At 39.7% G+C, this 14340-nt stretch overlaps 2 protein-coding genes and 1 long non-coding RNA gene across 7 annotated transcripts; 1 reads left to right on the top strand and 2 right to left on the bottom strand.

The window, feature by feature from the left end:
• Positions 1 to 83: 83 nt before the first annotated feature.
• armc1l (armadillo repeat containing 1, like) lies at positions 84 to 3223 on the bottom strand. Of its 2 annotated transcripts, none has more exons than XM_046372699.1 (7): positions 3075 to 3223; positions 2295 to 2473; positions 1851 to 1942; positions 1391 to 1574; positions 1180 to 1296; positions 864 to 938; positions 84 to 733 (listed from the first exon to the last, which is right to left on the bottom strand). In XM_046372699.1, the coding sequence occupies exons 1-7, from the start codon at positions 3160 to 3162 to the stop codon at positions 539 to 541; spliced, it is 930 nt and encodes a 309-aa protein (XP_046228655.1). In that variant the 5' UTR covers positions 3163 to 3223; the 3' UTR covers positions 84 to 538. The 2 variants fall into 2 exon arrangements, with proteins under 2 accessions (XP_046228655.1, XP_046228656.1); XM_046372700.1 differs by having other exon boundaries at positions 3023 to 3112.
• On the top strand, positions 3171 to 7366 carry mtfr2 (mitochondrial fission regulator 2). 2 transcript variants are annotated; one of them, XM_046372698.1, is made up of 8 exons: positions 3171 to 3293; positions 3997 to 4180; positions 4339 to 4443; positions 4948 to 5075; positions 5321 to 5529; positions 5624 to 5942; positions 6065 to 6248; positions 6820 to 7366. In XM_046372698.1, exons 2-8 carry the CDS (start codon positions 4109 to 4111, stop codon positions 6862 to 6864), a joined length of 1062 nt encoding a protein of 353 aa, XP_046228654.1. In that variant the 5' UTR covers positions 3171 to 3293; positions 3997 to 4108; the 3' UTR covers positions 6865 to 7366. The 2 variants fall into 2 exon arrangements, with proteins under 2 accessions (XP_046228654.1, XP_046228653.1); XM_046372697.1 differs by having other exon boundaries at positions 3233 to 3409.
• A 2797-nt stretch (positions 7367 to 10163) lies between these two features.
• LOC124051004 lies at positions 10164 to 13236 on the bottom strand. 3 transcript variants are annotated; one of them, XR_006841720.1, is made up of 5 exons: positions 12277 to 13236; positions 11959 to 12045; positions 11840 to 11874; positions 11157 to 11249; positions 10164 to 10842 (listed from the first exon to the last, which is right to left on the bottom strand). It is a non-coding gene; the product is annotated as an uncharacterized LOC124051004 (long non-coding RNA). The 3 variants fall into 3 exon arrangements; XR_006841719.1 differs by having other exon boundaries at positions 12933 to 13236; XR_006841718.1 differs by having other exon boundaries at positions 11959 to 13235.
• Between the last annotated feature and the right edge of the window lie 1104 nt (positions 13237 to 14340).

Raw genomic sequence — 14340 nt, 5'->3', positions numbered from 1 at the left:
TTGTCTCTTTTTATTGATCCAACATACAGAACAGTTGTGGGCAAATACGGGAAAAAAACGTTCCAGTGCAAACCAAACAAATATAATATTTAGTAGATTTATTTTAGCATAAATCAATACAGCTACTAACAAAAACACCAGGACACACTGAAAAATACTTCTCCAAGTGTACTGAACAGAAGCAAAAAGCCTGAAAAAATTTTTTACATTTAGAGAGAAAACTGACAAAGTCCAACAGAAAATATTTACATCGATAAGAATACTGGATAGAAACCAGCATTGTAATCCAGAGACAAGGCATGTGTGTCTATGCACAACTGAGGTAAAATGAGAAGTGCTTTTGCACGTTGCTAATTTGCAGTTTTTCACAACAACTGCTGGAATGTTGGACCATGACCAGACCATGCTCACAAAACCAGGATTTAGGCATGTGGTGCACTAACATCCAGTTACGTCCATTCCAGTAAAACACAGCAGTAGAGAAAATCTTTTAGCACTATTCTGTCACTGGATCTCAGGGAATCAAACTGCACCAGGTTCACCAGTAGAAAGTTTTAGTCAGGAAGCTGGCAGCAGTGCTGAGCCAGCTTCCACTGGAATCTTCTTTTGCTGCGGTGCGGGAAATTGCTCGGTTGACCTCCCTGTCTGGGCTCTCCTCTTCCTCTGGGAGGTAGTCTGGTATAGCTGAGTTTTGCTGCACCTCCACTCCTGATGTGGTCAGTGGGATAAAAACCTAAAGAAAACGATTTGAGAGGAGAGTAGAGTCCAGTGTGAACCCACAATTTTTCTTCTCTGTGGACACTCAGGCAGTATAGTGTAAAGTGCTTGACACACTCAAAATGTGTTCTTTGAGCACTACTCACCTCTTCTCCGGCCTCATTCTTCACCACCTGTTGGGCTGACAACACCTTCGTGGCAGCAATAGCCGTTGCCAGACTCTGTACATGAAGAAACATCAGAGAAGGAGGTGACTGGAATTAATAAACATCCAGCAGCAGAGACCAAATGTTCTGTTTTCTTACTCCAGAGTCCTGCATCATGTCTATGTCAGTGGCATTCACGATGCAATAATAGAAATATGTAATACACCTAGAGATGTAAAGTAATATTTTAACAGACTGGTTGTTTCCTAAGCAAACACTTGTAACAAATGACTTTCTTTGTGCTTTTGTGCGTTACCTCCGTGGGAAGGTCTGAACGGATGCGGACGGTGCATCTCTTGGAAGCCATCTGGAAGGTGAAGCTGATCACCCCTTTGACCTTCAGAAGAGCCTCCTCACACAGGCCTCTCCGGTCCTTGATAAGAAGGAAAGGCTCTATTAGTTCACATGCTGGCAGTAATAACAATCCCTACTGTCATGCAAATGTATTAGTAAGTCAGCCTCCTCACAGTGCCATCCAGCCCCTTGATGTGCAAAGTTACAGACTTGGCCTTCTTGCTGCAGGAGTTGATAAAGAACTGGGGTTTCTTTCTCCTCTCCCTTTCAGGTGTGCGTGGCACAGGATTTGCAGGTGCACTCAGAATGTCAAACACTTCCTGGGCCAAGGCTGTGATGTCAACAGACAGGTCCTCCCTATATGGACAGACATTTTCTTGAATGTAGCCTGTTCCCAGACCTCTGAAAAGCTAGCCGCATATCTGAGTTGTTCAGCAATTCAAATGACTGACAAAATGGCTAATTTAATCCTTAATTTTATGTTTTCAGGCAACAGAACACCTTTTACATAATATAAACATGTAACTATAAAGTTTCTCTATCCACTGCTAAGATCAAACTACTGATGTAGTTGAATGCAAGGGGGTCAGCAAGATAGTGTAAAAAAACAAACAAACAAAAAAATCCCCTCACCGTCCAATTATATTTTCCAAGCTCACCATCATACCCAGCTCATTCCTCATGGTGGGGATGTTGTAGGACAACTCGGCCAAGTAGCGCAGGGTCTGAGGACAAAGGAAGACAAAAAGGGATTCAAATATACACAGCATTTTGCACATCCGTACACACAGTTACTCAGGGTTTTACAATTTACCTAAATCACAGACTGTCCTTAATTATTAATTATTTTCTACCTTTAAGCAGCCATTTTCATTTCTTTCACAGTACAGCATGCAAATCAAGTTCAGAACCTGAAGACTTGCTTGATTTTGATTATCCATGCTGCCATTCAGCATTGGCATTCATGGATAATAATAATAATAATGAAGGAACAACTTAAACACAACTTTGATAGGTAAAATAATTGGCAGTCAATGTAAAACACTTCACCGCACCAGTCCGGCCTCGTTCACACACCTGAAGAGTTGCAAGTAGCACATCTGGATTCTGGTGGTCCAAGAAAAGAACCAGCCCGGGGAGACAGCCCTGGTCCTGAACAATCACCTGTCGATTCTGCGGCTCAGAAGCCAGATCCCGCAGCTGGCTCACCACTGACAGCGCATCCATCATCTTTATTAACTTTACCAGACCTGAAACTGCGAGTGTTGTGGTAACGTTATTTCAGTGTGGTTTCTCTTTAGCCTGACACAGTGTTAACATTAAAGCTAGACAAAATGTGTTGTGGAAAGGCAATTAATTTAATCACGATAGTTCTATACAACTTATCCTGTTTTTATTTATTTAGAGTCATTTTTTATGAGTGGAAGAGTTGTTTTATACACACACACATATATATATATATATACATACATGAACTGCTGTATATTTGAAATTCGCCATTGGCATGAATAAAGCATCTATCTATCTATCCATCCATCCGCCCATCTATCCATCTAACCGGGTGGTTTTACCTAACGTCACAGTCATTGTTTTCAAGTTAGGAATCTCGAGATACAAGGACAGTTTAAAACTGTTGTCCTGTCAAGACACAGAACGAGCGTTAACGTTGTGGCTAGTTGAAGAAGCTAGCTACTTTTGACATGTGAGGAAGCTGACAAGCTTGATAAAATACATTTAGATTTGTTTCGGTGTACCGTTTGGACGGAAAATAGTGCGACTGTTACGACTACCAGCAACGTACATACCCTTTAAGTGCGATAAATGCCTTGAAATTTAAGTTTATAGATGTTTTCTTACCCAACAGAGAATACAGCAGTACGAAAATACAAATTTCGGTGCCAGGTTTTCGTGACACGCAATTGGTCGACAAGCCGTTTCCTACCATGCACAGTCGCCCTTTCCTATTGGCTTCTCGTGCCAGTTCTGCATTTACAGCCAATCAGAGGAGGCTTTGCTGGTGTAGCTTTATTTGACTTCAAAGGCTTGCTGCTGGATGCGTGACCCCAGAGAGAAACTGTAAGCAAGTTCTCATTAATGTTTATCTGCAGTTATAATTCATGCTATTAGTTATTAAGAAGATCTCGCACAAATGTAGCCACCGATACGCCTTTTGACCAGACAACGAGTCCACGGTAAGTAATGTTACACATGTTTTCGCTTATCCCGCATGTTTCCGTGCGTCGTGCATTTTATTTTTGACGAGCCATGCAGTCCAACAGAGAGACACACTGCGGTACCCGTGCGGTACTGAATTTACCTGCACTGGCCTGGACAGAATGCACTCTTTAGGTTAAAACTAAAATCCTCTATGAACCCTCCTTTTGCCGATCTAATGCGATTGTTCAGCCGAGTCAGCATTCAAGGGTGAGGACGAAGACAGCTACCTCCCTGAGCATCAGTTTGCGAGGCCACCAGGTGACACTTGCACAGTTCGATCAATAACCGACTTCAGTAGATCGAGGAATGTTAGAAATGTGACCTCCAAAATGAGTTTTAATTGAATTAAGCGCCTCTAGTTTTAGTCTTGACGCGATGTAGAAATTCTTAAATTCTTGCAGTAGCTTGAAGGTGAGGAATGTAGGTGTTATAATTTAAGTCCATAACTACATCGAGATTTCTGGCTTGATTTGTGGTTTTTACAGACATTTCTTATATTTTATAGTTATATTTTGTAGTTTTAGTGTTGTAAGTCTTTTTGTTGTTGTTGTTGTTGTTGCAGGTGTAAAGTATGTGACTTAGTGTGATCCATTCTTCATTGGCCTCTTATCAAGTCAGTCAGCAGAAAGTCGAGCTTTGCAGCTGCATCAGCTGGTGCATGAAAAGTCCTTCCAATGTCTTTAGTAGAGGATGTCCAGTATGTGCTGCGCTTTGTCCTGGAGTACTTTGGAGTGTCACCAGACATGGTGAGTACAGACACACACACACACACATGCAGTTATAATCATGTTACTGATTCTGAAGCTGGATTCAAATGGTATTTATGGCTCCATAAAGGTTAACTAGGTGAATTTGTTAGGCAATTTGTTTCAACAAGGTTATGTTTATGTGCTCTTGCCTGTAGTTGGTTCCAGTGTGGGACAGTCAGCTGTGCGGTCAGTATCGCAGCATTGTGCGCATGATTGGGACCAATCTCCCACTGGCACCTAGACCACGCGTCCACTTCCAGGTACTTGTACTATTTGTGTTTTCTAACAGACTGAAGATCATCAACCAAAATTGGTTCAGTTTATTATGACAATGAAGATTGCTGGTGTGAAAATTAAAAAAACTGTTGATTGGTATGTCATGAAGTTATATATTTGTCTCTAACTGGTCAGATTCAAGTCAGCAAATCAAGTGTGTTCTTTTTATAAACACATGAATATAACAATACTAAACAGGTGTGCAGCCTGATTTAAAGTATGCCACAAAGTACTCTCTAATCAGAAACAACACTGTATCCTATGCTGAACTTGAGTGTTAATTCGTAATGTGTAAACCCTAATTGTTTTGACATGACACACACAAGAGACTTTCATTTGATTTCCTTTCTGCGCAATCATGTTCACATTTTGGTGATATTTAAGAGGTTTATGTTTCATAATCATTCATAACTTCAGTAATTGTGTGTTATTTTTGTCACATTCTTCATGTCACAGAACTTTCCTGCTTGTACATGTTTCATCCTTAGGTCCCTCTGCTCAGCTGTGGTGAGCAGAGGAATCATGTCGACATCCCTGCGGATAAACCTGTCATCCCCTCACTCGCTGATGTCCTCTGGGTCTATGAAGATGAGGGGGACAACTTTGCCAGGACCAGGTATGGATTGTGTATTTCCTAAACTTTATGAGTCAGAGTCCAGTGTAGCATCAGAACAAAGAGATGCAGCGGCTGCCTCCATGCTGCTATGAATTTCACCTCTGACAGCTTTTCGTGGAGGGAGTGTGTGAAACACTCTGCCAAGATTAAGAACATGTCCTACATATATGCTGTATACATGTGCATTTCTGCTATTGTTTCAGAAAATATAAAAGTAATACTAAACTGATGTTTGGTCTCCATAGGAACCATTTGCTTCCAAAAAAGCAAATAACTGCAAATCAGGACATGGTGAGATACCCAGGACCGGCCCTGAATCAAGCCCAGAGAGGAGGCACATCTATAAGGCGGACAGCTGATCCAGACGCCCTGAAGAAGATCACCGCGCTGGAGAGCGAGCTGCTCAAACTCCGAGCTCAGATCGCCATGATTGTTACTGCTGCTCCAGGCTCAGGTTCACATTTTTTACACAACATACAGGTGTGTTTTGTATGTTAAAAGTCGAGCAAAAGTAACAGACTTTTTATTCTCTTTTAACATTTTGTTAGGTCTGATCGAGTCCCAGAATGCACCAGGCACGCCTTTGTCTTCTCCTTCTCCTCCAGCTCTGACCTCCACACCTCGCTGTGCTGTTCCTCCTCCTCCACCACCACCACCACCACCCCTTCCCTGTCCTAACTCTTCCACCGAGTCTTTGTCTGTACGCGAGCTGATCCGACAGCGCAGGACGGACGAGAAAGGCCCTGATGGAAGGCGGCTGAATCCCCAGGACTCAGATCTCAGCAGGGGTTCGGAAGTTAAAGGGATCCCATCCATGCTGCATGTTCTCAAGGACTTAAGTCAAGTTAAATTGCGCTCAGTGAAGAGGTAGGCAGTAGGCTCAATAGCATACGTTGTGTGCCACAATTTATACCTGAGTAATACCAAAATTAATATTCTGAAATATAATCTCTTATATCCTAATTAATTTTCCTTTTGTTTCTTTGTAGATCACCAGGGGGTACACCAGTCAGAAAGAGGCGCAGTAGGGGAGGTGCAGCATCTGTTAATGACCCAGCCGCTCTGATTGCTGAAGCACTAAAGAGAAAATTTGCCCACCATCACCATAACAATTCCTCTGACAAAGAAAATTCCCTAGAATTGTCACCATTTGGCAGTCCAGAACCACCCAAGGTTTGTTTCCCAGAGGCACACCCCATACTCACACACTTCACGCTCATTTTAATATATTCAGTGATTATTCTTCATCACCCTTTTTACAGCATAAGCGTAACTACTAACATAATGATGGCTGCATTCAATTTAGCTGTTTCAATTTCAGGTTCCTGGTGTTCTTCATGCTCATTCACTGACATGACAGCTGGGACACTTGAACAGAACAGACATTAATGTTGTTTTCCTGTGAAAAGGTCTTGTTACATCTGAGGGATTCATACTGTTGATCAGTATCTGTACACAGCGATTACTTTAATAAGCGCTAAAATGGATCATTTTAAAGCCTTGTGTGTCATCTGGCCTTCCTGTTGCTGAAACTCTAACCCTTTTCTCAAGTTACCAGTCAATGACCTAACAGTAACCATTTATCTAAATGAGCTTTCAAAGCAAAGTAAAGCAACCAGGCCAGATAAATGACTTTGTTGCAAACTGCTTATTTATTTGTGTCTGTCCCTGTAACTTATTACTAAAACCAAGCTTGCAGGTTTAAGCTGTCTGCAGGTTTACTAATCTGATGCTTCTGTTCCAGGTTCCTCTCCATACCAGACGCAGTCATGGGCGCCGACATCTCTGAGCCTGCTGAACAGAAACTTTTGACCCCAAACTGTCAAAAGTCAGACATCCCTTTTACAATCCCAATCGCAGCTCCCGCTGGTGTGCCTCACAAAGTGATTACTTACAGCAGCTACTAATTTACATTTCGTTTTTATTTTCGTTTGTCTGTTCTTTTGTTCTTGTAAGAGTGTTTGTCTCACTTTCACTCACTCTCTTTGTGATGAATTTCTTTGTTGGGAAGTTTGAATGTACGTTTGTTGCAGCGATTGCTGTGAACGACGGTTTTGGTACAACTGTTTAGTATTTGTACAGTGCAGAGTTGGACATAATGTGTATAAGCAGGTAAGCACAGCAGCTTGTAGCTACTCGCCTCAGTGTCCCTGAAAGTCACTTTCGGAGGCCTTAATTCTTACCTCAGTCAAGTGAAATGAGTAATGGCAGGTGAGGAGATTCACTCACTATTGTAATCTATGCAACTGCTGTTTCAAGTTGTTTTATTTTATTAAAGTGCACTGATCAGTGTTTTTGTTGTTTGTTTTCATGTTTTCTAGTATTTTAGTATAAATCTGAATCCAGTTTTAGCTAATAAAAAAAAGAAAAAAAACAGGATCCAGGAAGTTGTGCGTAATATTGTTCCATTGGTGTGGATGTGGATGTATAGTGCATCCGGAAAGTATTCACACCGCTTCGCTTTTTGCACATTTTGTTATGTTACAGTCTCATTCCAAAATTGATTAAATTCATTCATTCATTCATCATTGCAAAATAATTATAACCACATATGTGAATGCACTGGATGGACAGGATCATTTTGTAGGCTTTATTTAGAAGACAATGACACACACTTGCTGGCTTACATATATTTACACTGAGTCATTTTTACCTGGTTGAGTATTGGCTCGTCATATCTGCGCTTTCCCAGTCCATGTCCGAGTCCTCATCCTCGCAGTTGGGAAATCTGAGTGATATGACAAAACTGAAAGAGACAAGTATAATATGACATTGCAACATTACTGGCTACATGATAGATATTGATTCAAAATGTTCCTGGAGTTACATTTTCATGCATTTCACATTGCCAAGTATAGTGCATGTGACAGTAAGACTGTATTAACCTTTGAGGGTCTCTGAAACAAACTGAACTGAGCTCAGCTGCTTTACGTCCGCAAAGCGGTTTGCTTAACCTGTGCATTGTGAACAAAAAGCACTCCTGGTTTACCTTTCTTTCAACTGTATTTTAACCCTTTAGGCTTGCCGTAGGTAGATCATATGACCTTGCGCTCGAAAAACAAAATAGACACGTGGCTGATGAAAAGATGGCAAGTGGAGGAGGAGGACGAGATGTTGTGTGGGCCGAGAAGGAAACAGCAGCTCTGTTACAAATATGGAATGAGGAACATATCAAGAAGCAGCTATTTATGACACACAAATAATTAAATACCACAGCAATATGGATAAGCCAAATATAGCAGCAGCCATCTTGTTCCAAGTGACAGTTAACGATAATCCAAAGCAGTAAAGGTCACTATAATGTGAACAGCAAAAGGACTGAGGCCTCATCAGAGCTGAAGTGGATCAGAAAGAGAACTGGTCCCTCTTTCAAATGAACTTTCAATGTGAATGAAAAAAGAACTGAGCTCCTTTATTGTTGCTTCACTTTTTGGTCCACTTTGGACTGAGACTGGTTCATTTAGAAAAGGACTATTTGTGAAAACACCCTGAGAGTGGACAAGAAGCTGTTAGGTTTGTCATTCTCCCAGTGCTTTCCTGTGTTTCCTGTGCTTTGCCTCGCCTTCCTCCATTGTCTGTTTGTGTGTGTTTTGTTTCTGCCTGTTTTTTGGATTACCCGTTTCCTTCTCCCACCTCTTCACCTACACACGTTATTCATTACCTGCTGTATTTAAACACATACTTGTCAGACCAGCTCACACTATTGTAAATTTTTCCTTGTATACAACCTTGAACTTGTTCTCATTTCTTGTGCTCAGGTTCACCTGCCTTTCTCTACCTGCCCTGACCAGTCCATGGCCCGACCAGTCTTTTGTGTTCTCTGCCTGGAAAATCACCCCCAGATTTCACGATATCCTGGACTGCTATCTGTTACTGAGACCACTTGCACTTACCTGCTGCCTGGTTCCCATATTGGATTCAGTTCCTAGAGACTTTTAATCAATGCCCCTTTTTTTAGTTTATTTATTTAAGTGACTATTAATTGGTCACCCTGTTTAATTTTGATTCTTTTAAATAGTTTGCAATTCATTTGTATTTGATGAAAGACTCTTTTGAACTTTTATTCTGTGGTTTGATCTGTCTGCTTACTGTCTGACCACTCTGCTCGTTGGCTTATTTGGGTCCAGACTTTATTTCTCAGAACTTCACAAAAGCACCTCGATAAGGGACACTTTAAGAGCTCATAAAGTGGCTGCTAAACGTTTTCTATTGACACTGGTGCTGTGGATCCCACAGCAAAGACAATTCAACTTTAGACTTCAGGTCAGATGATCTAGTTTGGTTTTCATATGTAAACCAAACCAAGTTCATGGTAATCACTGAGGCAGAAGCTATATCAAATAACTACACAACTACCAGGAGGCTGTAGTTTGGTTTTTGGCCAATTCAAACAAGACAGTTTCATTCAAAAGATGTATAGTATATCACCATGCCTTGTTTTTTACAGTGTTACTGTTGCAGTCTGGTGGATTCCTTCTTTTCTTTATAAAAACAAGTTTTGATGTTCAAAAAATCTTATTCAAAAAAAAAAATCTTGAAAGAACGCAGGTGTCTCTTAGTCAAAGTCTGTGGTATATTATAAACAGGTTCAGAGGTGATGCCAATCCTGCACACACAACTTGATAACACTGTTAAATAGTGGTTTGAACTCATATTGGTATGTTGCAGTAAAAGTCTCCCACAGAAATTTTAGGCTACAAATTGTGAGAAAAGTAAAAAGTTTGAAATGTGATGAGATCTCAAATCTCTCAAAGTTATTATGACTTGTTAAATGTGCTATGAAGATTTTATAAGTGACTGTACAAACATTATAGATTTACATGTACAGTTAAAAAAATCAGGAAGCATGAGAAAAATGAATCAAGAATTGTAATTTTATACTTTATTATTTTTATTTTTTTTAGGATTAGATGAAAGTGTGCTACTATTTATATAAGTGTTTATAGTTGTCATGCCTGGTGGTTTTTGGTTATGCTTTGTCTCTTGATTTCAGTCCATGTGCCATGTTTCATGTTTGTCTTGTCATGTGTTTCCATGTTTTATGTTCAAGGTTTTTGTCATGTCCTGTTTTATTGTGAAAGTGTCTCTTCCCCTGTGTGCCCTGTTTTCATGTAGCTTTGCTTTGGTTTTCCTGATTGCTTTCTCCCTCCTGATGTGTGTCACCTGTGTCTCGTTGTCGTGTCTCTTTAGTCCTTGTCTTCCCAGTCACCATTGTCAGAGTGTCTGTGTTTATCCCCCACGTCACGTCAGGATCTTTATGCCTTGCCTTGCCTTGCCATGCCATGCCATGCCATGCTATGCTTTGTATTTGTCTGGAGTTTTTGCCATGATCTTTTGTTCTGCCTAAGCCACAGTAAGTGTGTGTGTTTTTTGAGTTCAGTTTCGTTTAATTAAAGACTTTTGCTTGGACCTGCCTGCCTGCCTGCCTGCTCTTTTGACTCTGCATTGGGGTTCAGCTCTTTTTGCGTCGGCGACACCGACCAAACTTGACAATAGTATTTATATGTACATAAGTGTAGACAAAAATTAGCTAACAGATAATTCAGACATAAATCATCTTGTCTCATTTTGACATCAATGTTTTTGTGCAAAGACAATAAAGACAAAGAAACCATATATATATATATATATATGGAACTAACTAAACTACATAAATAAACTATAAAGAATGGGGCTCTTGAAGGGAATTAAATACAAAGGCTGTTCTTTGCCAGTTTATGTTGATGCCTGCTCCTCCTCTTCATCCTCCTCCTCCTGCTTCTCTCGACTGTGGAAAATGTAACACAGAAGTTTGGAATGGCTTAATATTATATAATCACTCATATTACAATTATTATAACTAATAATATGTAGCCTCATGAAAACATAAGCATCATATAAATAAAAAAGTAAGCAAATAAAACAATTACTTTTCCACCACATGTCTAAAACATCTTTTGGACAAATCATCAAATACTTAACTGTCTACAGTGAGACTATTTTAATTTTTTGGATATTTTTTGGCAAGAAAATGCAATGCAATTCAATTAAAGCAGTAAAATGAGACATGGGCTAAAGCCTCATACGTGACTGTAGATTTACCTGGCTAGTGGTTAACTGTGAGTCTCTGAAGGATTTCTACCAAAGGCCGTGCTCTCATTCTCATTATGAGCAGAGCTGAAAGTTCTCACAGAGCTACAAAACAACAGTTGGAGAAAGAGATTTAGGTTTAGCCTGTCGTGTTATTAACTATCAGAAACATTGGTAAAAATAGAAAGTGCTTAGATGATTAAAACATACTGCATCCAGCTGATAAATAAACACACTCAAATTAATCATAGCAGTCTACATGTGGTGACAAATCTGGAGAGAACAGTCAGTATTAAACTGTTTAACTGTCTGTATTGCCTGAAAGATCAGGTTTTTATCAGGGGACCAATACCAAGAGTGATCAACAGGCGAAGCAGACTGTTATCACTGAAAACTTGGCTCAGCAAAATGTGAAAAACAGCAGTAATTTTAAAGGGATCAACTACATTGATAATTTCTATCTATTATGCAACAACCATTGGCCAGATATGATGATGCAACCCGAAACTCAGCAGCCTCAGTGCCACAGAGACAAAATATCACAGCCTCAATATTAGCATGCTGATAACCAGCTCATGGATCGGTCTCCTAATTACTCCTCACTTTACCCTCTCCCTCAACACAATTTGATCCTATCTTCCATACAACACTTGAAGAAATTGTCCAACATTCAAATTTCTCCTCCTGCTGCTAACCTGTGAGGATGTTGTTCATCGTCCGAGGTGATCCGCTGACAACAAAACACAGGACAAACATTACATATAACTGAAGACCAAATAGATTTTAAGATTCACTTAAAATTGAAAAGTCTTACTTGTTGACAAAAAATATGGACTGCTTTGTCATCATAGAGAACAACACCTGGCGATCCATCAGGATTGTCCACACACTCAATGGAAATCTGTAGTATCAACAAAAATGTATGATGAAAAGGAAATGGATCACGTCAAATTCTTCAACATGCTAACAATGCTAATATTTGCTTTAAACGGACAAACTTGACTTCAATCAGCTCACTAAGTTAATCCACACCCAAAGGCAGAGAGTAACTTCCCAAATTGCTATACTTCCACACACTTTACCAAATACTTGCACAGGTATGTTAATTTCAGCCTAAAATATATGGACTTACACTGTATTCTTTTTCACCGATAGCAGCCATTGTGTTTCCTATTTCTTCCGCTCAGTACGTCACACCAGTGGTTTCGTCAAGACCATGTCATGTTACATACTGTATCCAGTATTGTTTTAATTTATGTAGAGCAATGTTGAGAGTGTCAGAATACTTAGTTTTTATTTTTTACAGAAGTAAGAATCTCATATTCATTATTTATTCTCTCACCTGCTGTCAAAAACATAAAAGTACTTGGTTACATACATAAAAATACTAAAATTACTAACTTTAACCTATAAGAACCCACAGTGACACATTTGTCACAAACTTTTAAATGATTTTACTAAAAAATTTAGTATAAACGCCCAATGTAACATGCAGTATAAGGAACATAACAGATCTTGGACACTAGGGGGTACTTTTTCCTAAACAACTTCAGAAATGTGTTACATGTGGTCCATTCAATCTGTTTTATAGCCCCATAACAGTCCTATAAAGAAAAATGGGTCTGGGTTCTTATGGGTTAAAGCATTTCCCACCAAGCTTTCTCTATACGCTGATGACATGCGGTTCAACATTTCTGAATTAAATACCGGAAATTTTATTTTTCCTACCCCCAAAACAAAACACCATACCTCTTTTCTTGAGTACAGAACATGGTTCACTGACTTTACCTCTGCTCTTGTCCGTACACGCTAGTCCACCATTTCCGCTGAGAGAGAGAAAAATAAAAAAAAATTAGCATGCATCCTTGTAGGCTGGAGAAGAGATGTCTATGTCTATGAAATGTCTATTAAAAATATGTTATAAATTATGCCATTCAAGATGAGGGCTAAGAAGATGCCAGCATCATGCCTATGGTGAAGAAGAAAAATGAAATTAGACTTCTGTATTTTCCCTTTTTGCATGCCACAGATGAGCAAGTCATTCTGTTTCACTTCTCAAGGAAACTCTAACCCTCACAGAAATATGTGAAGTGCAGACACCCACAAACCATCCTGGGAGGAGAACCTTAAACATCAGCTGAAATGCTGGGCGGTGCTAGTTAGTTTTATGCAGAAAAAATGACCATCCTTGACATTAATAAAAAATAAGGGTGTTCAATTGTGGTGTCATATTTATGGACATGTAAAGATAAGTCGGTTTTATTTTAATTTCCTAAAATCACAAATTTACCTCAAAGGATTTACAAACAGCATACGCTGCGTAATCAGGATATGCCCATCAAATAAATATCTGCCCACTCATGATAAGAACGACATTTTACAATGTTAACTTAAGTTTGAATTAAAGGAAGGCTACTGAAAGTTGCATACAAAATCAGTACAACATCATGTAACTTCCTGTTTTAGGCAAGTCATTATGTAACACATCTCTCGCAGTTAGACACTCTGCACAGTAACTTTTTTTGAATCTGAATGCAAAACTGAAATTTATCTCAAAAATATAACATTTTTATATTTAAAAACATCTAATTCACATTAAAAATATCTTAGGTGACTGCATGGTGCAGCTTTTTCAGTGCATGGATGGTAGTTGAGATTATATTTTGTTATAGATTCAGTTAGAGCTGTCACACACCCAAACACTGTAACTCACTCAGGATGTGTTTGACATTAACATTTTTAAAATTCAGTCCAAAACATAACTCTATTCTTGACCTAATGCTAAACTTCATTCGTCCATTTTCTATAGCGCTTATCCGTCAGGGTCACGGGGAACTGGAGCTGGAGTTGTTGAACCTATCCCAGCTAACTACAGGTGAGAGGCGGGTTACACCCTGGACTGAACGCCAGTCAATTGCAGGGCTGACAAACACAAAGACAGACAACCACACACACACCTAGGGGCAATGTAGAGTAGCCAGTTAACCTAATGTGCATGTTTTTGGGATTGTGGGAGGAAGCTGGAGTACCCGGAGAAAACCCACGCAGGCACATCGAGAACATGCAAACTCTACACAGAAAGGCTGGGATTCAAACGTAGAATCCTCTTGCTATGAGGCGACAGTGCTGACCACTGCACCACTGTGCTGCCCTAATGCTAAGCTTAACTTACTTAATCTTTTACTGAGAAGGCATA

Source organism: Scatophagus argus, chromosome 19 (assembly GCF_020382885.2).
Source record: "Scatophagus argus isolate fScaArg1 chromosome 19, fScaArg1.pri, whole genome shotgun sequence".
Lineage (NCBI taxonomy): Eukaryota > Metazoa > Chordata > Actinopteri > Scatophagidae > Scatophagus > Scatophagus argus.
The sequence above is the reverse complement of the archived record's forward strand: the minus strand, read 5'-3'. Positions and strand labels throughout refer to the sequence as shown.